The 23,817-nt window shown below is 39.6% G+C and overlaps 1 protein-coding gene across 6 annotated transcripts in view; it reads left to right on the top strand.

Annotated features, from left to right (window-relative positions):
- Positions 1 to 23,817, top strand: part of RFX3 (regulatory factor X3) — a 141,133-nt gene that overhangs the window by 46,616 nt on the left and 70,700 nt on the right. For 5 of the 6 annotated variants that reach the window (XM_074569762.1, XM_074569759.1, XM_074569760.1 and 2 more), the window contains exon 2: positions 20,592 to 20,716. The exons of the other annotated variant lie outside the window; for it this stretch is intronic. In XM_074569762.1, the coding sequence (XP_074425863.1) occupies positions 20,600 to 20,716 (117 nt within the window). In that variant the 5' untranslated portion in view covers positions 20,592 to 20,599. The remainder of the gene's footprint in view (positions 1 to 20,591; positions 20,717 to 23,817) is intronic. 6 annotated transcript variants of the gene reach the window in all.

Raw genomic sequence — 23,817 nt, 5'->3', positions numbered from 1 at the left:
CCATAGAAATGCTGAATTTTCTGTGCTGATACAAGATGTGGCACATTTCAGATACCAAGAGGGAAAATATACAATGGATTTTTTTTTTTCTTTCAAAGTGCAAAACTACTGTATTTTCAAAGGTTTGAGTTAGATAGGAGTAACGTGCAGGTAGTCTTCTGCAGGGTAGAGAACTTTTGCCCAGGAACTTGGGAATCTTGGGAAGGTGTGAGGAGAGATGGGAAGGAAAAGAAGTGAAAAACACTGATTCTTGTGAATATTACAAAACTCCAATAAGGATATTATTGTGGCTTTCTCTTATTCTAGGAGATGCACCATATTTCTCCTAGTAAATAAATTAAGGGAAGAAAATTTCATTGGTATTTTGTTAGTGTATTTTCTTGCAGTGTGTGATAAGTGTGCAGTTCATCCTGGTGCTCTAGATTCATGTAATTTGCACATCATACGGAAATCTCTGTTCTGCCTGAAGTGCTTAAATACAGTAACTGGAAAAGTAGCAAATATGACTGTCTGCTTCTTTGATTAATAAGCAGCCCTGACATTTCAAATGTGAATAAACCACTTAGATTTGGCTTATTTGCAAACATATTAATTGTGAAAATATAACGGATACAACAGGAACCAGACCATGAATCTGTCCATGTTTAAACTCCTGTAGGTATTGTTTCTGAACTTAATTTTATATTTAGTGTCAGTTGAACTACATTTCTTTCTCCTGCCTTCGCAAAACAATTGAGGTAGTTGTGTCATTATCTTGATTCACAAAAATGGAGAATCACTTGGGAACATACTACATTCTGACATTTTAACTGACTGTGATTATTTTAATTATGGTTGCAGAGTTCTGTGGGGTTTTTTGTTTGGTTGTTTTGTTTTGTTTTGTTTTTTCTTGGAATAGAAAAGGGAATTCTGTTTGCTTGACATTATCAAAATCAAAACTGTTTAGTTTTTCACTTGGAAAATCAGATGGAAGACAAAATAAGTATTTGGTATGGGGGCAGTGTTATTTACTTAAGAATAACACAATACAACATGGCAAATCAATGTTGACTCACTTAAGCTGAAAATAAATCTTGCAGTAGCTTGGCACTTTATTCTACTTCGTGGCAGAAACTTGATTCACAATCCACAGAATTAAAGGAAAGTTGCTCTTCACCAGAAGAAAAATAAGCACTTTTCTTGCCATGATGTAGTCAGTGTGCTACCTGTCAACTGATCTCAGATATTAAAATGCAAATATAATAACTGCATTGGCATATATGCTGTGAGCAGTAACACTTCAACAGACTTGTTTAAAACACATAGCTAATTATGTGGGGTCTGACAGTTAGGCAAGTTTTCTTTTGCAGTCAAGGAACTCCCCATATAATGATGGATAGTTTTTGCATGCTTTGTTGAACCTCAGTAGAACTGCCTGTAGTGTTTATCTCTATGTGCTGTATGAGTGAACAGCTGAGAGGGGTTGGGGCTTTCAGCTCTTCATGTTACAGTTGTCCTCCTAAAGTTACAAAATAATCCATATTGATTTATGTTGCAGGTAAAGTACAAACTATTTGCTGGCTATAGGAAAATAAAGTAGTTAGCTCCCTGATACAGAAGTGAAATCAGAGACTTGAAATTTTAGCTCTGTAACAATAAAACTATTTTTTGTACTGAAAGTCCATATGCGTTCATTTATACTGTGCAAGTTCCAAATGTCGGTATCAGGCTGTTTGCTGTCTTTCTGTGTGAAAAAGAAATCAGTGTCGTAGCATTGGTGTCATTTTTGGAAAGTAGGGAAGACACAAAATGAGGGATGAAGCCTTCTTATGGAACAAAAGCTGTGAGAAAAAATGCAGTGGGAATCAAATAGTTGTTTTCAGCAGGGACAACAGGCCCGCTGCTGTAACACTGCAAGTTTCTGAGCGGTGAAAGAACAAATAATTCTCATGTCTCTTTTAGGAGACAGAAAAAAAACATGCTATAATCCAAGCAAGATGAATGAAAATATAGTGGATGGCGAACTTCATTATTATTAAGGCAAAGTGACATGAAATGGGAAGTGGGCTAAGTTATTCCTTACACTTTACCATCTGTTTTTGAACTAGCTCTTATTGGTTTCACCTGTCAGATCATGGAGAAATTTGAGATATCTTTCTGATTTTATCTAAGAGCTTTTAATCTTTTATTTGTGAAGATTATGTACAGATCCAAATTCACTTTTTACTGGAAATTTTCTTGCCTTAGAAACTTAGATCTTTTTCTTCTTATGTGTAGTGTTTCAGACTTAACCTTCCAAACTACTTGCATCATTTTTGTGTCCTGCTATTCTTTTTTGTACAGCCACAGTGCATCAGATGCAGACAATGTTTTTAACTCTTGAAGCCCCGTAGAATCTGGAGCTAAACTGTCAGTAGCTTCTTTTATTTTGATTTTGAGTGCATTCTCTCCTTAACCAATCTTGTCAGCTGCTGCAGCCAGTCAGCGTGTTTTTTCACTTTCCTTATATGGACTTCTTAAATGTAAGTGAAACTAGCTATAAGAAATTAGAACATTCCAGATTTTCTGATAAAATCTCTGTTCTTTTCATGCCTAGACAAAAGCAATGGCTAAGCATCAGAGTGGCTAGTTAAACTGAATATATGTTAATGTATTATTCAGTAGCTACTGATTTATTTGTTTTTTCCCTAAGATGTTAGATGAGTTAAGAAGAGATAAAGGAGTTATGGAAAGAACGTTGTTAGCATTTTTAGGTTGGATTAAGAAATCTAGGCACTCTGCTTAAGCGTCTCTGCCTTTTTTCAATTAAGGTCTAGATTTTCTTAGCAAAACTACTGGAATTAGAGTCACTGTGCTACAGAATAAGCATCATATTCAGCATTTAGAATACATGTCATCTGGAAATTGGTACCTTTTAAGACTGAGTATGTGGTGAATCTATCTCAGAGAAACTCCGGTAACCAGAAAATAATCTTACTTACCACTAAATGTACTTTGATGCACCTTTTCTGAAGTTATAATGGTATGTCATGAAATTTAGGAGGCAAGCAATTTACCTGTGCATCTTTGCTTAAGTAAATTGTATATATGTGGACTTCTTTTCTCAAGGCTGTACAAACCCAGTTTGGTCAACCTGTGCTCTGATATCAAATATGCTTGCCCCCTGACCATCTTGGTGACCCTCAGCTAGACTTAATTGTATTTTATTTTTTTACTGGGGAGTCCAAAACTCAGCAGAGCATTCCAGATGCAGTCTCAAGTGTGGAACTGAGACACTTGCTGGCTGCACCCTTCCGAATACAGTCAAGGCTGCTGTTGGTCTCCTTTGCTGCAAGGATATATCTATCTTTTAAATTCCCGTTTTATTTACAGAGTGCCAGTTGTGTCTAAATACTTAGTTTTTAATGTGTCAACACTTAATACATCTTACAATGAGGTTTTTTAGGGAAATCAGAAAGACTTCAATGTGTATGTTTCAGTGAAGCAAGTTAATGTCATGCATAATTACAACTACCAGCACAAATAAAACATATGAGAATTTTTCTATTATTTTCAGTAGAACAAACAGCACATAATATTCTGAGATTTGTAGGTTTTGAAGTTGACAGAAATAATATATATTCCACTGTCCATCCATTAAATAGTTCCGTCTTTGCAAATTCTTTCGCAATATAATGTAAACCTTTCAAAGTTTTGAATCTTGAGAGACAAATGTTCAACTACAGCAAATGCTCTCAAGCCAGGGACAGTTTTAAGTAGTGTTAAGAAGAGAGAGGGACGCTGTTCATTGATACATAAAGTATATCAGATTATGGCTTAAACACATACAAGCCTCCAATTTCTGGTTGGTTTAGGACCTGAAGTTATTAAAAATATGAATTTTTAAAAAGTCTTCCATTGTAAGTTCATACTTTCGGGTTCCTGACCTTCATGTGAACCATTTGGTCAACTCTTCGTACCAGAAAGTTTTCATACAGCACAGGCAGAGGTGAGCAAGATATGCCAGTGTTCAGCTATGCTGACTGAAGCTCCAAGGCTGACTTAATTACTGTGGTGCCAAGAAGGAGTTTCTGTGCCCTGCCTAGAGTATTCCAGATAATTCACGTCTGAATGTGATAAGTAAAGAAGCTTTGCACGAAGTGATTTCAATTCACAAAACTTTGGCGCATTCTTTACCTCATCTAAGATAATTTCTACTTTATTTCTGGTGCTTTTTATTCTTTGTAGTCAGTTCTTCTAGGCAGAATGCACTTCTACCCTTTGGAATATTTTTTAATTTCAACTATTACATAACTTTAACTTTCTTTTCTTTTTTTCATATGCTCTTTCAACAGAATCATAAGCAAGGGTAAGGGTAAATCGGGATATAAGGGTAAATTAGGACGAAGGTATAAGGTTAAGCAAGGCTTGTTTGGCTGCCGGGTGCAGAATGAGAGAAGATGTACACGAGTATGATGAAGTTGCATCTGGACACAACTAACTATGTGTCCTTGTTCCCTTCCACACTGTCTGCCTGTTGATATCTTAAGTCACGGAATCACAGAATCTTCAGAGTTGGAAGGGACCTCTAGAGATCATCTAGTCCAACTCCCCTGCTAGAGCAGGATTGCCTAAAGCACATCCCTCAGGGCTGCATCCAGGCGGGTCTTGAAAATCTCCAGAGAAGGGGACTCCACAACCTCCCTGGGCAGCCTGTTCCAGTGCTCTGTCACCCTCACTGTAAAGAAGTTTTTCCGTGTATTTGAACGGAACTTCCTATGTTCTAGCTTGTGCCCATTGCCCCTTGTCCTGTCGCTGGGAACCATTGAAAAGAGCCTGGCTCCGTCCTCCTTAAACCCACCCTTTAGATACTTGTAAACATTAATCAGGTCCCCCCTCAACCTTCTCTTCTCCAGGCTAAAGAGTCCCAGCTCTTTCAGCCTTTCCTCATAAGGGAGATGCTCCAGTCCCATAATCATCTTGGTTGCCCTTCGCTGGACTCGCTCCAGTAGTGCCCTGTCCCTCTTGAACTGGGGAGCCCAAAACTGGACACAGTACTCCAGTTGTGGCCTCACCAGTGCAGAGTAGAGGGGGAGAATGACCTCCCTCGACCTACTGGCCACAGTCTTCCCTATGCAGCCCAGGATGCCATTGGCCTTCTTGGCGACAAGGGCACACTGCTGGCTCATGGATAATTTGCTGTCTACTAGGACCCCCAGGTCCTTCTCCTCAGAGCTGCTTCCCAGCATGTCCGCCCCTAACCTATACTGGTGTTTGGCATTCTTCCTTCCCAGGTGCAGGACCTTACACTTGCTTTTGTTGAACCTCATTAGGTTCTTCTCTGCCCAGCTCTCCAGCCTGTCCAGGTCACGCTGGATGGCAGCACGGCCCTCTGGAGTGTCGGCCACCCCTCCCAGCTTGGTATCATCAGCAAACTTGCTGAGGATACACTCTGTCCCCTCATCTAGGTCATTAATGAATATATTGAACAAAATTGGACCAAGTATTGACCCCTGCGGGACACCACCGGTTACACCACAAGTCTGTTTTAGTTACGCTGTAGTTCAGAATTGTCTTGCATTCCCAGTGCTTTCCTCTCCATTTTGCAGTGAGTTGGCACCCTACCAAGCAGATTTCCAGGTGCAGTTGTGGTGTGAATTGTTGGAACTGTTATTGCTGGGTAACTGGGGACTGCTGTGATAGGAATATTGTGAGAGACACTAGCCAAATAGTCAAATTTCAGGCAAGCATTTATTTATGCTCAACTACTAGCCATTTAGTCTGTTAAAAGCAAAGAATCAAGCATTAATCAAATACGTTAGTTAAGTCATATAGTTTTACAGTACCATAAGTCTTACTGTTTGTGCTAACGGCTGTAGTCTTTGACGGCTCTTAGTTTCTGAGGTCAAGATGACTTAAGCTGGTGCGCTCTTTGGCACGGAAAGCTGGAACGAAACTGGGCATTTTTTCTCTTTCCCCAGGCTCCACTGGGTGGCACTGGCATTTAAAAACTTCTCTGTGAGCCAAGACCCACCTGGTTCAAAGGCAGCCTCATAGGTGTTGGCCTGTTCTGGTTTCTTCAGGGAGGTATTACCTATTTGCAGACTGCTTTCCAGTTATCTGTTTCCTTCAAACAGTTGTAGACAGTGCAAGCAAGCAGATATGACAGAATATTGTACTTCCGATTCTAATTAAAACAGTCTTTTTAGATTTCTGGATGTAAAGCAAACAAGATTTTTTCATTTTTCTGTTTTGAAGCAAGCAGTGTTATGTCTCGGAGCAAGAATAAAAGGACAAGTGTTGTGGGTTTGGCGAAATGGGCAACAAATGCCCCTCTCCATGGGCCGGGCCGTGGACTGTACCGGGGCCGGTGCTAGGACCGGTGCGGTGGCTTTCGCCGGGGTGGTGCCGGTGCCGTGGCTTTTGCCGGGGCCTGTGGTGGGGCAGCCGCTGGCGCCCGTGTCGGTACGGCCGGAGCCGCGGCTTTGGCCGGCAGGGGCGGAGGCGTGCATTTCGCCGGAGCCGGCGGGGGGAGCAACCGATGTGGGCCGGGCCGGGCCGGGCCGGGGCCTGTGGGGGGAACGATGCCGCTGGGGCAGGTGTCGGGACCGGTGGCGTTGTTTGTGTGGTGGCTTGGGCAGTCATCTGAGTTGTTTGAGTTTCTGCTGTAGCTATCAGTGTGTGTGTGTGGGGGGGTTGTCTGAATTCCTACTGCAGCTTTCAGTGGCAAGATTGTGTGAATTTCTGCTGTGGCTTTTGGAGGCGGGGCTGTCTGAATCTCTGCTGTGGCTTTTAGTGGTGGGATTGTCTGAATTTCGGCAATCTTTGACTTTGGCCGTGGGGTTTGGGTAGCAACATCAGATGTCACATAATACTCACTCCTGCACCGACACTTATCTATAAACCACCCCTGCAACACGTTCAGGAAAACCGACAACAGAATCACATACGAATGAATGTAACATTCACTCTCTAAACAGATGGAAGGTTTCTCATCCCCTCATTCTGTTATTGTCACTTTGGCGTAATCATCAAAGGGCAAAGTAAACTTTCCCCGGGTAAGACCAAGAGTGTAATTAGTAAAAGAATCCATCCTGAAAGTGTAATTAGTAATAAGACTCCATCACAAGATACCCAAGATATGCAGGTAGAACAGTTATCCAAGCAATTGTTTTATACATCTGAAGGCAAATCCACACCAACATAGCACCCTTAGACCACCGCATCCAAACACAAAGAAATAGGCCATGCAATGTATTCGACCAGTTAAAGCCCATTGCATCAATCAATTTCATACAAAGCTCTCTAAAAACATGATACAAGATTTCACGTAAAAACAACATGATGTGAGCTGTCCATTCTCCCTGAACAAGTTGGAATTCAAACTATTCAGGCAATCTATCAGAGCTCCGTTCGTGCCCCACGTTGGGCACCAATAAATCTGTCATGGTTTTGGCCAAATTGGCCAATGGCCATTGACAAATGCTCCCCCCCAGCCTCTCGTACACCAAGAGGAGGAGGCGAGATAAAGAGATTTAGGAGTTTAGAAGAAACTAAACTACTTTAATGAAGTAGTACTAATAAAATAGAAAGGAAATAATGAAATAGATACAGTATATACAAAACCGTATTAAGTTCCCAGGATGATGCCACAGGCAGGAACTGGGGAAGTCCCAGACTGGACTCAGCGTCGGGTGGGAACTGGATTCCACAGGTGGAGTCAGGAACACATGAATCGGGATCAAAGATGCATGAACAGGCAGGGTCCTCCTCGGACATCAGCCATTGAAGGAAGAGAGTTGACCCTTTGATCCCTCAGCTTTTTATACTGGGCATGGGCTAGATGGGATGGAATACCCCTGTTGGTCAGTTTCGGGTCACCTGTCCTGTCCGCTCCTCCCCGCAGGTGGGATCCCTCTTTCTGTTTCCTTTTCCGTTTCTGACCCTCCAACGGGGCAAATAATGAAATTAGCTGACCTTGGTTGTTATAGCAATAAGTATAAGCAAGAGTCTTTCTGCATACCATTCCTTGGCACAAACTGTAAACATCGGTCTTATCACTCTGAAAACAAACTGTTTTCGACACAACATGCCATTAATTTCAGAGAGTTAGAAGAGGCCTATCTAAGAAATAAAATCACTGAACAGAAAGTTGGTTCTGTTTTACCTCAAACCAGGACAATAAGTTTCACAAATAGCCTTCCCAGTGCAAGGAAGGAAGGTTCCTGTGAAAGATAGATTCAGTCCCTCCATTTTTAGTAGGGTCAAGTAATCGCTAACTCATCTGCTGACCCACATGTCATAGATCCTTCTCTTGCAAAATAACATTGCAGATTGAAGAAGATGTGAGTGGAAGAAGCTGGGGAGATTTTATCCAGTCCGTTCATTGTTTAAGCAGATTACATATAGTTATCCCTACAGTAAGCCTACAGTTATCCCGGTAGTAAGCCTATTTGCATGTTTCCCAGTTCAGTAGGGAGAGGATTTGCATTAGCTTGCTTGTTTTAAGCCACTATTTAAGCCAATATTTTTATTTACTGGTGACAGTGTTATTGCATTCTTGTTGAAATCTCTTTCCTTGATATTTCCATAGCGAAAAGACAATTTTAACTTCTGTATTCGGTAACTGATCAGATTTTTCATAATTCTTCATCTTTTCTGTTATATGTTTTCCAAACCCACACCCTCATATGTTTAGAACATTTTCCTCCAAATAACTTTCAGTGTTTCAACAGTGTTTTTAACTAAGATTCTCAAATTTCTATGTCAGGAAAGTCAGGAAAAGAGTATCATGTTGTAGAAGTAGGAACAGTGGAAAGTAAGTGTCCAAAAGTTGGTATAATACTGTCAGAAGGTGTTTTCTTTAAACACTCCTATTTGACATAGACATATTAGTAAAATTTTCTAGCATTGACTTAGTTTTGTTGGTTGCTACTCACTACAGAAACACTGATTTTATTTTTTTTTTTAAAGAATATAAAATTTCCATTGTACTGTGATGCAGTTCTTCCAGCAAGAATGGCAAAAAAGGAATATAAATTTTCACTTACTTTGAAGGTATTGCATACATAGGGTGCCATCACATAGTGATCCAATTACTGGAGTACATACACTAGGTACTTCCATTAATCGTATGGATTAGGGTTATATTATCAATATCAGTGCTGTCTGCATGAAAATCACGTGAACTATGTGTGAGCCTGTAACACTAACTCCAATGTTTTGAACTGCTTCAACTTCTGAGAAAATTAAGAAGTATTGAGATTTATGCACCCCTCATTAAAAGGACCTAAAGCTGTAGCCATTTGGAATCTAATAATTTTATGATGCATGGACTTTGAAGTAATCTTTATGTAGTTCAGAACAAAGAGAAAGGTGTCTCTCTTCCCTTTTTTGCTCAGATGTGGATTTTTATATAAGAGCTGTTGTTCTCTTACTTGATGTAGCATAGCAGGAACATGATTTTTTTACTTTTAGCTGTTTAGCCTTTCATTCGGTAGATGTTCCTAAACTTAAAGGAAATGTTTTAATATTGCGTCACTTTTATTCTCTTGAAAGCTCTAAAGAGCTGTGCTTAGAGCCCTTTAGGAACTTTTGTTAGTTTTTATCCTTCTAAGCCCTCTTGACTACCCAGTGATTACAAATTCTAGTTTAGCAAATGGTATTGATGGAACTGGAATCTGGTACGGTGAGGTCATTAGTGGGTGACGAGTGTGTTTCTCTGTCTACTGATACCATGCTGATTTCTTTTTTACTTCCCCCCCATCTTTACTCTTAGGGGAGCCCTGGGCTGTCACCTCTCCAGTCATCTGTTTTTTTAATAATGCTGAGATGATAAGTAAAGGAAGAAAGCGCAGAAAACAGCGCAGTCCTTCGGGCAATAATGGAGGCGTGAGGTGTTGCAACTGGTGAGGAAATGGTTAAATGAAGCATTTGGAAGATGTCATAGTGTATTACTGATTTCATATCTTTCAAACATGAGGTGTTAGGTGGCCTTTAGAGGTAATCACAATGTAAGTAATCTGTAATAATAATGGCAATTTATTTAATAACTGTCACAATATATTTGCAGGTTAGTTACAATGTTGGCTAAAGCTGAGCCAACTCTTTTCAGTGGTACCCAGTCACAGGACAAGAGACAAGAAGCTCAAACTGAAACACAGGAGGTTCCCTCTGAACATGAGCAAAAACTTTTTTACTGTAAGAGTGACCGAGGACAGGCACGGGTCGTCCAGAGAGGTTGTGGAGTCCCAATTCTTGGCTATATTCAAAAGCCATCTGGACATGGACATGGTCCTGGGCAGAAAGAAGGCTGTAGGTAGCCCTGCTTGAGCAGGTCCCTTCCAACTCTGGGGCTGTCCTGTGATTCAGTGAAAGTAAGACAGGAAGCATCACAAATGGAAAATTTGTAACATGGAGGCAACACCCAGAGAAGAGAAAGTATTTCCTATAAATAGTGCTCATTCTTTTAGTAAAGTAGATATCCCAAGCTATAATGTTTTGACTTTTTCATTTTATGTTTTTGATCTATTGAGTGATGAAAACAAATACCACCTCCATTTTCACATCAGTTTTTCTCTCTTTGTTTTGTTAGCATCAGGTTCACACTCACTCTTTTGATGAAAGGACTGCAGTGCAATATCGTGTTAGGGGAAAGAAAACAATCCAGAACTCATTTCTGAAGCAAAATCTAAATCTACTTTCAGAACTATATAATTGATGCAGAAGTACAGGTCGTGCTCCTGCTTTCACGTTCTTCCTCAGAAAGCATTGACTATTAAGTGAAGTGCATTGAGTGGTGAATGTCAGTGCTCGAAGTATTACATATATCCTGTTGCCACCCTGCCCTGGACCAACAGTCAAAACCAAGATGAAATTTCATAAAACTGCATTTTGTTGTCAAGTATTTTGAAAGGTGTGAAGAGGTAGCAGTATACATGTTAGACTTTATGATTAATTCTGCTAGTCTCAGTGGTGTAGCAGAGTAAGGTCTTGGCTCAAGCTAGAAATTTTAAGTATCATTCTGCATAGAGGCATTTTTGGGAGATCATGAACGTGCTTATTTCAGCCCATGAAAGTTATGTTAATATATTAAAGATGAGTGCGTCAGTATACAATAAGTACCCAAATACTATTTACGTTAGGTAACACTTGACTAACTGTGACTTAAAAGCTGTCATATACTCAACTTAGCAGTGTAAACATTAACTTAGAAATCACACTAAACTTATAAAAATGTTCTGTAATTTATTTAATTCTTTTATCAAAACTTGTTTCTGGTTAAACACAGCAAAGCACTCATCATCCCAGCAAGGAAGTTCCCATGAACTCTTCATCCTGGTGAAGTTGTTTCCTGGAGACCTTTTCATTTCTAAAAGAAATGAACTATAAAGTCAGATAGCTTCTATCCTTCCATTGCTGCACTCCAGTCATGTGAGCCATCCCACTACATGTCTGTAATCCTGACAAGGTTCTAGCCCTGCAGATGCACACAGGTCTCTCATTCCTCATGTTTATTCACCATGCCGTGTGTGAGCCCTTTGTGCACCTTTGTATGAGCTCTTCAGAGAGGCACCTCAGGATTCTGATTTCCCAGAGAGGTCTGGGTGGTTTGGTCATAAAGATGCCTTGTAGCCACTTCCTTGCTCACATGCAAATGTGTGAGGTGACCCTACTTAAGCCTGATTCAGCATTATGTGCTCCCTTTCCTTCGCATCACCCCAGGCGCATCACCCCAGGCCGTTTTCTTGTCAGTCCTGTCTGCCACTCCTTCACAGGGCTGCTGGTAACTCTTTCCCTCCCCACATTGTTCCTGTTTTAAGTCCCTTCTTACCGGGTCAGCCATCCTGCTGGCAAAGATACCTCTGCCCCACTTAGTGAGGTCGATCCCATGTCTTCTAAGCAGACGTTATCCTCAGAGGGTAAAGAAACCAAAGGCCTGTTGCCAGCATCAGTTCCACAACCAATTGTTGACATGCAGTTTCAGTGCCCTCCTCCTCATACCCTTTCACCCAGAATGAAGGAGAACATCACCTGAGCTTTTCCAGTCATAGAATCTTTGGTGGACAAACTAATGCCTTAGAATAGCGTAAATATAATTCTTTGATGATTTGCTGGTTTTGTTTTTTGTAACTGATGTCCTTGCTAGTCTTGTCACAGCAAAAACTTTTGAGAAGTTTAGTTTTGTTTGTGAATGTAATCTTGTTGCTGATGTGTATTGATGTGTAGGGCTGATTTGTAATACTGATATATTGTCCACCAAGAGCAAACACGATTTTCAAGTTTTTGCAGGTAAAATTAGGACGTAGATTGAAGTGAGAGAGTCATGAAGTAGTCATTCAGCTTAAGCATCCGTCTGCTGTCTGTGATCTGCTGGAAATACGGAATTTCATTATGACACCTGTTGACTAATTCTGTTCTTAGGCACTTAGTAATCTGATTGTCAAGACATTGCTTTTTGATCTTATGAACTTTCTTCGAAGGAGTTACCAAGAGTTACCATTTGCATTGGTCTCTTCCATTGTGTATATCTCCATACTTCCCCCTTCTGTTATTCTGCTATTGTAGGGTTTTGCTACTGGAAATTATTTGTGAATCCAGAGAATCAGCTTACGTACTTTATTCTGTGCCATTCAATTAACTATTATTCCTCCCATAAATCCTTGAAAAGCTGGAAAAAGAGTAATGAAATTCGTGTTGCTAACTGAAAATATTTAGCAACTAGTCCTTATGTCAGCAGAGTCCAACTGCCTACTTTGGTATCCCGAAGAACTGTGGGAGATGAGAAACAATCAAATAGTGTTTAGTAGGAAACTGGTGTACTAACATGAAGACATTAGTATCTAAAAATTATTTATATTATTTTTTTCCCCCCTGTGAATTGGAGGTATAAACTGCTTTTTGCTGTACTGCTTAACACATATAAATGGTCCCTTCGAATTCATAACATCCCTTGTTTGAAGGCAATTATTCATAAAAATTTTGTTTACACAAAAATTGAAAAGGAATGCTTATCTGAAACTCTAGTGTACTATTGAAACTTATTTCAATTTGTACTATTGTTCAGGAAGCAAGCATTCTGTATGACTTGTTGAAACTTAATGTTATGAGTTTTCCTTTATTGTGGAACACATTACGTTGCCAGAAATTCTTAATGAGCATATTGGTGATTCATCATTATAAATAGATTAGATTTTAAGATTAGCCTTTTATTCTGACCGTTAAAAGCCTGCCATTGCTGCGTGTGATTACGAGATCTAGTTCACTTTACCTTCTGTGATATTTTATTTAGCCTTCTAGAGGAGAAGAAATAAATTTCCTGCTGCACTTGAAAGTAAATTACAGGCTTTCATTTTCTGCATTGAATTAAAGCGTGCTACATTATTTGATCTGGACAATAAATCATATGTAGCTGAAGAAAACTTTGCAAACTCTGGTAGCTTAAAAAAATAACTTAGTTCCGGGTGAAGTAGTCCAGGAACAAAATAAACAGTAATCGTTGGTCTGACACATTTTAACACTCTCATTTGATAAGTAATTGATCAAGTTAGATTCTTAAACGATTCAGTCTTGATATTTCAAGTCTAGAAAACAGAAGGATTACAACTGAGAATTTGAGTGTATTAAAAAGTCTTTAGGGAACTTAAAATTGCAACATGAAATTGCACAGAATATACAGGAAAGGGGTAATTTTCAGCATAGTAGCTTTGCCTGAGTTTTGCCAATTAGATTGAAGAAATACTAATCTTGTCACATTCAGCAGCTGGCCTTGGGCAATATCTTTTTCCCACTTGGAGGGGTTAATTAGCCTTCTTTCAGAATGTGGCCTGTTTAGCTTACATTCACATGATGCAACAAGCACTGGCTATTCAAATCAAGACAATTAACAGACGGATGTGTCCAACTGTTTAATTAGCCAGAATAAAAAGGATCTTTGTCAAACATTTATCTGTTGCTTGTGATACACCTGACAGTCCCATTGGGCAAGAATGACGTCTTTTCTGCTGTAATATGCAGTTCTTTACTTACGTGCAGTATCAGTGAAAAATAGAGAGACTTAATTTAGATTATAAAAATGTTTTTATGTAACTACTCAGTGTTGATGCAACATAAAAGAGCTACACTGACTGCCTCACTAACGTGGTGCTAGAAAAACTTCCAGTGGATAGGAAGATGATAAAGGTTGACTGTCAAACATACTGTATGGCATCTACATGGAAAAATCTGTACTCTGTAGTGAGCTACAGTGAAGAATTGCATTTGGGATAGAGACTTAGAGCAGAATAATGGAAGCAACCTAACCACTTTTGAATAAATTGATATTAAGTCATTAGGTTTATTTCTGCTTAGGCAAAAATGATGGCAAAGTTTATATTCCACAACCATGCTTTGGCTATCCTAGTTTACGTACTGATCAGTCAGTCTGTAGAGCAACAGTTAGCCTATCAGATAATTAACAAAAGTATATTACAGTTCTGAGGTAGAGAATTGTAGCATCAAACTGTATGCTTAAATCTCGGGCTGTCACCAAATTGACGGCGTGGAGATAAAATGGACTAAGTCCCCAGAACACTGTAATAAAAAAATATACGTGCTTCACTGTCCTGTGGATGGGACAACATAGTCTGAGGTTTGGTAGGTCAGTGTAGCAGTGCCAGATCTATGGTGGGTAGGCCTAGGCTGGGCCGTGGGGCCCTCTGGGGTCTCTCAAGTTCCCTCTGGGCGTCCTCTCCCACCTAGCCCTGGATTCTCTCTCATGTGTCCCAGTATGTCTCTGGACATTGTCATTGCCCAGTCCTATCAGAACTAGACAGAGAACTGTGTTTGACTATAGTAGCGTTACTCCTCCCTTGCAGCGATTGATATGTTTGTATACTGTAACCACAAAACCAATACTTAGTCAAGTAAAGCTAAGGGCTGCTATAGAATAATGCCTTTTGACTCTTTTCAGCTGTTCACTTTTGCTTCCCATTGGAGCTGCAGTATCTTAAATGATCATTTGTTGGAATTGGTGGCTTAAACTTGCCTGTTTAATTGTGTTCTGAAGCTGAGCGGAAGTGCTTTTATAGCAGAGAGTGATTTAGGAAATTACTCAGTGTTTAGCTTTTTATTTCCACTATTCTGCCAACTTGCCAATGTTTTTGTCTGGGTTACGTATAAGAGTGAGTGCAGGCTTGCTCAGACAAGCTGGCTCCTTTTTTACTTCAATTTTGAAGGAATTTTCCAAGTCTAAAGTAATGGGCTGAGAAAAAAGTACAGGTGATTAATGAGTTAATGTGGAAGTACATGCCGAAGTGAGTAGACATATCCATAGGATTATTCTGATGCTTCTGAAAAATTTAAAATTCTTAATTAAGAACTTTTGTTTTGACAAAACAGCACTGTGTCTACACTACACTTCTTTTTTCCTCTTTATTTTTCAATATTTATGCATAAAACATTGCCCAATTACTTTTATGTATGATTGTGGAAAACAGCAATCACTAAAAGGGATTGTTTTCTAAATAATTCCAATATAAAGAAATTAGTCTTTGATAAGTAATAGTTGGCTTTGCTTTCTAAATAGTAAGAATATTTATTTATTAAAATATCTGCCTTCATTAAGTGAAAGATCATTTACAAATAAGTTAAATGTAGTTTGAAGTTCATAATTTCACTTAAAAGCCAGTTTCATTGCATTTTTTCCTTGAAAAACATTGATCTTTTTACAACTCAGGTTCATTTTTGTTAGCAGTGACTTTGTTCGTGCTGCACAAGGACTGAGTAAAACATGAATGACTCAAATTTAGAAAATTATTCCAGTGTTCCAGTATAAAACTAAAATGCTCAACTCATTGGTATACTATTAAGAATGTTGCCATTGTCTATGTCATTTGTTATGTTTTGCAAACCCCACAAAGTGTTTGGTATCTCGTTGTGCTGTGCCTCTGTTCAAAAGGTGTAATAATGACTGCGATGGTTATTATTTCCATATATATGTTTAGGCATATGGCTAATATAGGCAAATAAAGACATAGGCTTTATATAAAAGCATAAGTTCCCTTTTTTCCTTTGTTTGCAAAAAATAGTTTTCTAAATCTCTGACTCGATTTATTTAAGCTTATACATTTACATTGTGGATCAGTTCGGTTTAGTGCACTTAAGGATGTCTTACATGGCACAATGTCTTGTTAATTTATCTGCAGAAACTTTAAGGTGATTGCATATGGGAAAGTATAGAAAATTTTCTTCCTGGATGTTATTACTTGAAGTTGAATGTTCTCATTAATATTGGGGTTAAGGGAAAAATGATTGATTTTCAGCTAGGGTGGGCTGTTGCTGGAACTGTGGCACTGATTTTAGAGTTAAATAACTTTATTATGGATTTTGTACAGCATTTTCTGTAGGCAAAAAAAGGTATGAAATTTACTGTTCTACAGTAAACATGGAATCACAGAATCATAGAATAGTTTGGGTTGGAAGGGACCTTTAAAGGTCATCTAGTCCAACCGCCCTGCAGGGAGCAGGGACATCTTCAACTAGATCAAGTTGCTGACAGCCCTGTCCGACCTGACCTTGACTGTTTCCAGGGATATGGGGTATTCCATCCCTCTGATCATTCTTGCGGCCCTCCTCTAGACCTGCTCCAATAGGTCCATGTCTTTCCTCTTGTGACGACTCCAGAGTTGGATGCAGCATTCCAGGTGGGGTCTCACCAGAACAGAGTAGAGGGGCAGAATCACCTCTCTCGACCTGCTGACCACGTCTTTTTTGATGCAGCCTGGGATATGGTTAGTCTTCTGGGCTGTGAGTGCGCATTGTTAGCTCATGTTCTGTTTTTCATCCACCGGTACCCCAAAGTCCTTCTCGACAGGGCTGCCCTCCTTTTCTTTATCCCCCAGCCTGTATTGATACTTGAGGTTGCCCCGACGCAGATGCAGGACGCACTTCTTGGCCTTGTTGAACCTTATGAGACTCACAGGGGTCCACTTCGTAAGCCTGTCCAGGTCCTTCTGGATGGCTTCCCGCCCCTCAGGCATGTCAACCCCACAGCTTAGCGTAGTTCATAAACTTGCTGAGGGTGCATTTGATCCCACTGCCACTATCATTGATGAAGATACTAAACTGTACTGGTCCCAATATAAACCCATACCACTAATCACTGGTTTCCATTCAGACATTGAACTGTTGGCCACTACCCTCTGGATGCAACTATCCAGCCAACTGCTCATCCACTGAACAGTCCACCCATCAAATCCATATCTTTCCAGTTTAGAGAGAAGGATGTTGTGGGGGACCACGTCAAAGGCCTTTCAGAAGTCCAGGTAGATGACATCTGTAGCTCTTCCCTTGTCCGCTGTGGTAGTCACTCCATCATAGAAGGCCACGAGGTTGGTCAGGCAAGATTGCCCTTGGTTATTGCCCTTGGTGAAGCTATGCTAGCTGTGTCCTCCCCGTCCTCCCCGTGCCTTAGCATGGCTTCTAGGAGGATCTGTTCCATGATCTTCCCAGGCACAGAGGTGAGGCTGAAAGGTCAGTAGCTCCCAGGGTCCTCCTTTCTAAACTTTTTTAAAATGGGTGCAGTGTTTCCCTTTTTCTAGTCACCAGGGACTCCACCAGACTGACATGACTTTCAAATATCATGGAGAGTGGCTTGGCAACTACATCAGCCAATTTCCTCAGAACCCTGGGAGGCATCTCGTCAGGTCCCATAGACTTACGTATGTTCATTTTTCCTCAAGTGGTCTCAGACCTGATCTTCTCATATGGTGGGAGGGACTTTGCTTCCTAAGTTCCCGTCTTGTGGTCCATCCACTCGAGAGGTGTGGGAAGAGGCTTCGCCAGTGAAGACTGAGGCAAACAGGTTATTGAGTACCTCAGACTTCTCCTTGTCCGTTGTTACCAGTTTGCCAGTTGTCTTTCTTTGACCTTCCCTTTCTGGCTGACACGCCTGTAGAAGCCCTTCTTAGTATTCCTTGTGTCCCTTGCCAAGTTCAGCTCCAGCTGTGCCTTGGCCTTCCTGACCTCATCCCTACACAACAGGGCAGCGTCCCTTTACTCTTCCATGATACCTGTCCCTGCTTCCTCTGCCTGTGCATTTCCTTCTTGCCCTTTAGTTTGACCAGCAGGTCTCAACTCATCCATGCTGGTCTCTTGCCTTCCTCTCCTGATTTCTTACACCTGGGGATTGAGAGCTCTTGCACTCGACAGAAAGTGTCCTTAAAGATCTGCCAGCTCTGTTCTGCTGCCTTGTCCCAGAGGGCAGTTTCCCAGGGTGTCCTGTTGAGTACTCTTTGAAGAGCTGGAAGTTTGCTTTCCTAAAATTCAGGGTCCTGACTTTACCCTTCTCCTGACCCGTGTACCTGAGGACTGTGAGCTCCACCAGTACATGATCACTGCAGTCCAGGCTGCCTCCACTCTTGGCGTCACCGATTAGCTCATTTGCGTTGGTGGCCATCAGGTCCAGTATCACATCCCCTCTGGTAGGGCTGTCTATTACCTGCCTTAAGAAGTTATCCTCCATGCATTCCACGAGTCTCCTGGGTTGCCTACAGCTCACGTGGTACTTTTCCAGCAGATGTTGGTGTGGCTGAATATACAATGGTAAGAGCCTGTGAGCGCGATGTTTTCTGTAGCTGGAGTAAGGCATCTTCGTTAGTTAGGCTCCCCTTGGTCTGGTAGTAGACACCAACCACAAGGCTCCCTTTGTTGCCTCAGTCTCTAGTTATCCATAAGCTTTCAGCCTGCTCATGGCTATTCTTCAGAGGCAGGTCTTCACACCCTATCCATTTCTTGACGTTGAGGGCAAGCCTTCTGTCCTTTCTTCCTCGCCTGTCCCTTCTGAACATAGTGTAGCCATCGATAGTAGCGCTCCAGTCATGGTATTCATCCCACCAACTTTCAGGAATTGTGACTACATCATAGGTTTGTAGCAGCACGGTGGCTTCCAGCTCCTCCATATTTATCCTGTGGACATCTGTTTTCATTGGTAGGATTTTAAACATTTCAATAGTCATCTGTGAAGTTCTATTGCTTTTTTCTTTTGGTTTTGTATCCTGATTTTGGGCAGGCATGCTGGAAAGTAGAGTGTTCAGACAACATGATAACTCTGAGCCTCTCTTGATGAATCTCAAGTATGTTTGATCAACAATTTATCAGTTGTTCTGAATATTTTAGAAGCAGTTAAATATGTCAGATACCATAGGCATGGTCCCATGGAGTTTAACCAATGATGGTCCCAGTTGTCAAGGTCCTACCCCCGTTCCCCATCCCATATTTATGTACCTGTTTCCTGCTTTTCATTGACTACATTTGAATGCAAAGTGAGTCAGAGGTAGTTGGAGGGAGGGACTACAGAAACCCAACTTTAAATCAGTTTAAACTGAGGGTGGGGATTAAAGTCTAGTTCCTTTGCTGTTAGCCATCTGGGTCTGTTCAGTTAAACTAAAAAATCACCTTGATAGGACATTCTAATTATTTGTAGATTTTTTTCATACAAACCTCTTGGTAAGCATAATAATGTGACTTCTTTTTAGTGACATTGGTCCTCAGTTTGCCAAATATTTTGTAGCTAATGTAGATTAATAGAGATTAAGGGCAGTAAAATTTTTAGATCACAGAATATTTGGTTTACAGACTAGTAATTTGTATTTCTTTACTGTAATTCTTAACAGAAGCATGCAGTCTTCTCTTTTGAAGGTACTGGGTGAAGAAGAATGTGCCCCTCTGGTTATTTTCATGAGTTAATCATCCACTGCTTAAAAGAAATAATAAATTTTAAAAAAAATCTAATTCCTGATTATGAATTAATTTTGGTTTGTCACCCAATCAGTAGTATTGTCATTTCTGCTGAGCAAAATTGAGGAATCCTGTAATTCCCAGTCATGTTTCCTATGATGGTGTAAGTCATCCTTGGTTTTCGTTCTGATAAGTTTTCTTTGTAAGGCATTTTCTTTGATACTTGAAGCGTTTCTGTATTCTATCCAAATTTCCATTTTTTTCCTTAAAATGTCAGGGCCACAATCTTAGGCTCTTTTCTACCGCATATGCATTTCTGTTTATTTTTGGTGTCAAAAAGTTTCTTCTTCTCTTATTTTAACTACAGTGGTTGCTTTAATGCTTTCTACTGAAGAAAGTTATTTGAGTTGCTTTTTCACTGTGACTCATTAAATGCTTCTCAGAGTTTGCTTTCCAGATGACAGCCCTTCATTCTGTGGACTGATAGAATTTTGACTTTGAAATTGAATGTATAGAGATTTTAGTGTAATTCAGTAAGCCAGAAAAAAAACAGCTTTGAATGATAACCAGTTATTTACAAGCTGAGAGATTGCTACTAATTTTTCTGAGTTATTTCTAAAGTGACAAGAGTCAGAGAAGCAATACCTGTTTCTGCACATGTAAATAAAGGTATTTTCAATATAAGTAAGATAAAAACCCATTTCTACTAACTCATATGCTAGTAGGGGGAAGAACCTTTTGGCTCATACCAAGATTTGTATTAACTAATTTTAAGATCCAACTAGAGATAAGCAACAAATTAGTGTAGCTTTTTTTTTAATTTTTAAATATTTAATAATTTTTAATTTAATTTTAATAATTAAATTTTTAATATTTAATATTTAAACCTTTTAATTTTACATCTTAATTTTATTCAGATATCACAATGCAGACATCAGAGACTGGTTCGGATACAGGTTCGACTGTGACTTTACAGACATCTGTGGCTGGCCAAGCAGCAGTGCCCACACAGGTCGTACAGCAAGTACCAGTTCAGCAACAGGTATGTGGCTGTTAGTTTTGGGAAGATGAAAAAAAAGTTTCAGGAAGCATAGTTCTTCAAAATGTAGTGAAGAACTTGATTTTGTACAAGGCTGCTAAATGAACTCTTTTGCTCTGCTTTTATCAATTTTATTTTGCTGGAATTAAAATAGCCAGAGAGAAGACAAGCTGTTTTCTGGATTTGTTCCTTAATTAGAGCATCTGACAAGCAGCAGTAGTATACATGCATGATTCTAACTGTAGGTTATTAAAAAATTCATGTAATAGCTCATAGAAATTTTCTTTAATTTATGTTACATTTTTTTCTTTAAATAATGAATATATTTATGATATTATTGACTATATAATTTCTCCTTTCATTTGGACATCCAAGTAAGTGTAATACAAATCTAAAAATGAAAAGCACTGTCCTTTGCATCTCTAGACTTGACTCCCTACAGATCTTTGCACACTATCATTAAAATATTTGTGGTATGACAATAGGTAATTTATGACGTGCATTTGCCAAGGAAGTACGAAGACTTTTGTGTCAGCCAGCACAGCCACACACCTCTGTTAACATGAGACAGTCATTCACCTGTGCAGCACCCACAAGCTTTGGAAGGAGTGGTTGCTGAAGAAAATGGGGAGGGAAAAAAGGAAAAATATGGAGCGGGAAAACAGGGACTGAAATGTGAAAGCCATGACAGTGGTGCGAGACTTTTCTAGAATACACATAAATTATCTGTCCATCTGATGTTGTTTTTAATCAAAAACTGACTTCACACTTTCAGAATCAATAATATGAGAACCAGACATAGTTTATTGAATAGTGTAATTTGTTTCTGTGCCAGTGGCGCACTTTTCCCTAACTTAAATTATTCAGCATTTGTTAAGTTTAGTTCTAGAATTCCAGGTGGTATGTTTTTATATTTGTGTTCCACAGTCTCATGTCTCATATATTTCATTAACTATTTTTTCCTCATGTACAGACTCAGAATCACAGAATGATAGGGGTCGGAAGGGACCTTCGGAGATCATCTAGTCCAACCCCCCTGTCAAAGCAGGGTCACCTAGAGCAGGTTGCACATGAATGTATCCAGGTGGGTTTTGAATGTCTCCAGAGATGGAGACTCCACCACCTCTCTGGGCAGCCTGTTCCAGTGCTCTGCCACCTTCAAAGTAAAGAAGTTTTCCCTCCTGTTCAGATGGAATTTCCTGTGATCCAGCTTGTGTCTGTTAACCCTTGTCCTGTCACCAGGCACCACTGAGAAGAGTTTGACCCCATCCTCTTGACACTGCCCTTTAGATATTTATAGGCATTGATAAGACTGAATTTGTAATGCCTCATAGTTCCACTACTACAGTTGCTACTTATATCTTCATGTATCTTTTAGGATGCAAGCTTGTTTTTAAAAAAAATTGATTCAGAAAAGCATTGAATTTGGACTTACAAAAATTTATTTAAATGCTTGTATTTGTGTATTTGCTCAGAATTCACCACTAGTGAATCAATAATTGTTTTAAATACTTTTTCCTGAGTTCAGCTGTTAAATAGCTCACTCTTTCTTCACTTCAGTGTTTACTAGGATAGAGACTTTTGAGTACTATGTTCAGGTTTTAATTGAAGCCTCCATGATGCCTGAATTTAGCTAACCTTTGTAGGAGATTTTTTCTGGTTAACTTTTTTAAGGTTTGTGAACTGCAAGAATACTTTTCATTATGGAAAAAGATCTAGCTAATTTGTCTGATTTTAGTGTTCTTTCATGATGACAGATATTTAATAGATGTAGTTTATGTGATTTGTTCTTTCTTATTCCTGTTTCAGCTTTTCAGATAGAAGATGGCAATTTGGTAGTGCTTGTTGTTGTTTTAAGCATATTATATATATGATGGTCTAATATTACATACTGAATTTTATCCACGTGAAGTACTGATCAGTGTGAGGAAATGAAGATTGGTAGCCTGTTAGTGGCATATACAATACTTTTTAGTGTTGTAGTTCCAATCATTGGGTTGATTGAACTGTGAGGATAGGATCTTCTATGCATTTCCGTTCTCTCTCTGTCGCATGCAAATGAAGAATGAACAGGGCTTTGGTGTTTATAAACTTCCTTAATGCAAAATTTCTACCTTTCTGAGGACTGCTACGATAGAATTGGCTTCTTATTTCCCCCCATAAATAATGCATTAATCTGTGTCACTAACTGTTTGTATCTTTTCTGAAGTTACTCCAGTTGCCCTTTATTAATTTAATACTCATGTCAAAACCCAGAATCCCAGGACAGGATTGCTTTTTTCTTGCTTGATTATACCTTAATGAGAACAGGAAACTGAATTTTTTTATTACACTACATAAGTATGTAAAACTGTCCCTGATCAACCTTACATACATCTCCTTTAGGACTTCTGCTTCTGAGTATTCCCTTTCATTGAATACTCCATCATTATTTTGGATTATTTTTCCCTGTGGGGGTATTACGTTATCTTTTTATATCCGACTCTTAACACTGACTGTAGGAATCAGTATAATGTTTCAGAAAGGAAAGCTAAGGGATAATCCAGCCAAGGAGGAGGAGTTTCTTAAAAATTTTGCAGGGATTGCAGATGCAACAAGAATGTTGGGAAATCCAATACAGATGGTATCACAGTGATTAAAACAGGGTATGTGTGTGAGATCTGTATAGAGAGAGAGGCTAGATTACAGAAGTGGATGTGTGGTGAGGAGAAGAGTGAAGAATGTGAATGTGTATGCTAGCAGGAAATGTGATGAAGAATGCAGGTGGGATAGGTAATTTCAATTGTAGAGGTTAAAAGAAATATTAAACATCGAAACAATCACTGTGTTTAGGAGATTGTAGGTGTGATTTTCCCTGAGGAATTATCTGTGCATAGGTCGCATTTGCCTGAAGTTAATACTGCCTTTATGTACGTATGATAGGAATGGGCCAATTTGCCTAAAGAAAATGAGGAGAAAGAGTGCTGATTTCATAAAGTCATTGTTTTGATGGCAGAGGGAGGGGTTATTATTTCTTCACATTCAAAGTTACCAATATTAAAGTTGGAGGGCAAGTTTTAGTGTTTTTTGGTTTTTTTTTTGTTTTTTTTTTTGTTTATAAGACA

Source organism: Larus michahellis, chromosome Z (genome assembly GCF_964199755.1).
Source record: "Larus michahellis chromosome Z, bLarMic1.1, whole genome shotgun sequence".
In the NCBI taxonomy this organism is placed as follows: Eukaryota; Metazoa; Chordata; class Aves; order Charadriiformes; family Laridae; genus Larus; species Larus michahellis.
This window is presented reverse-complemented; position numbering and strand designations above follow the sequence as displayed.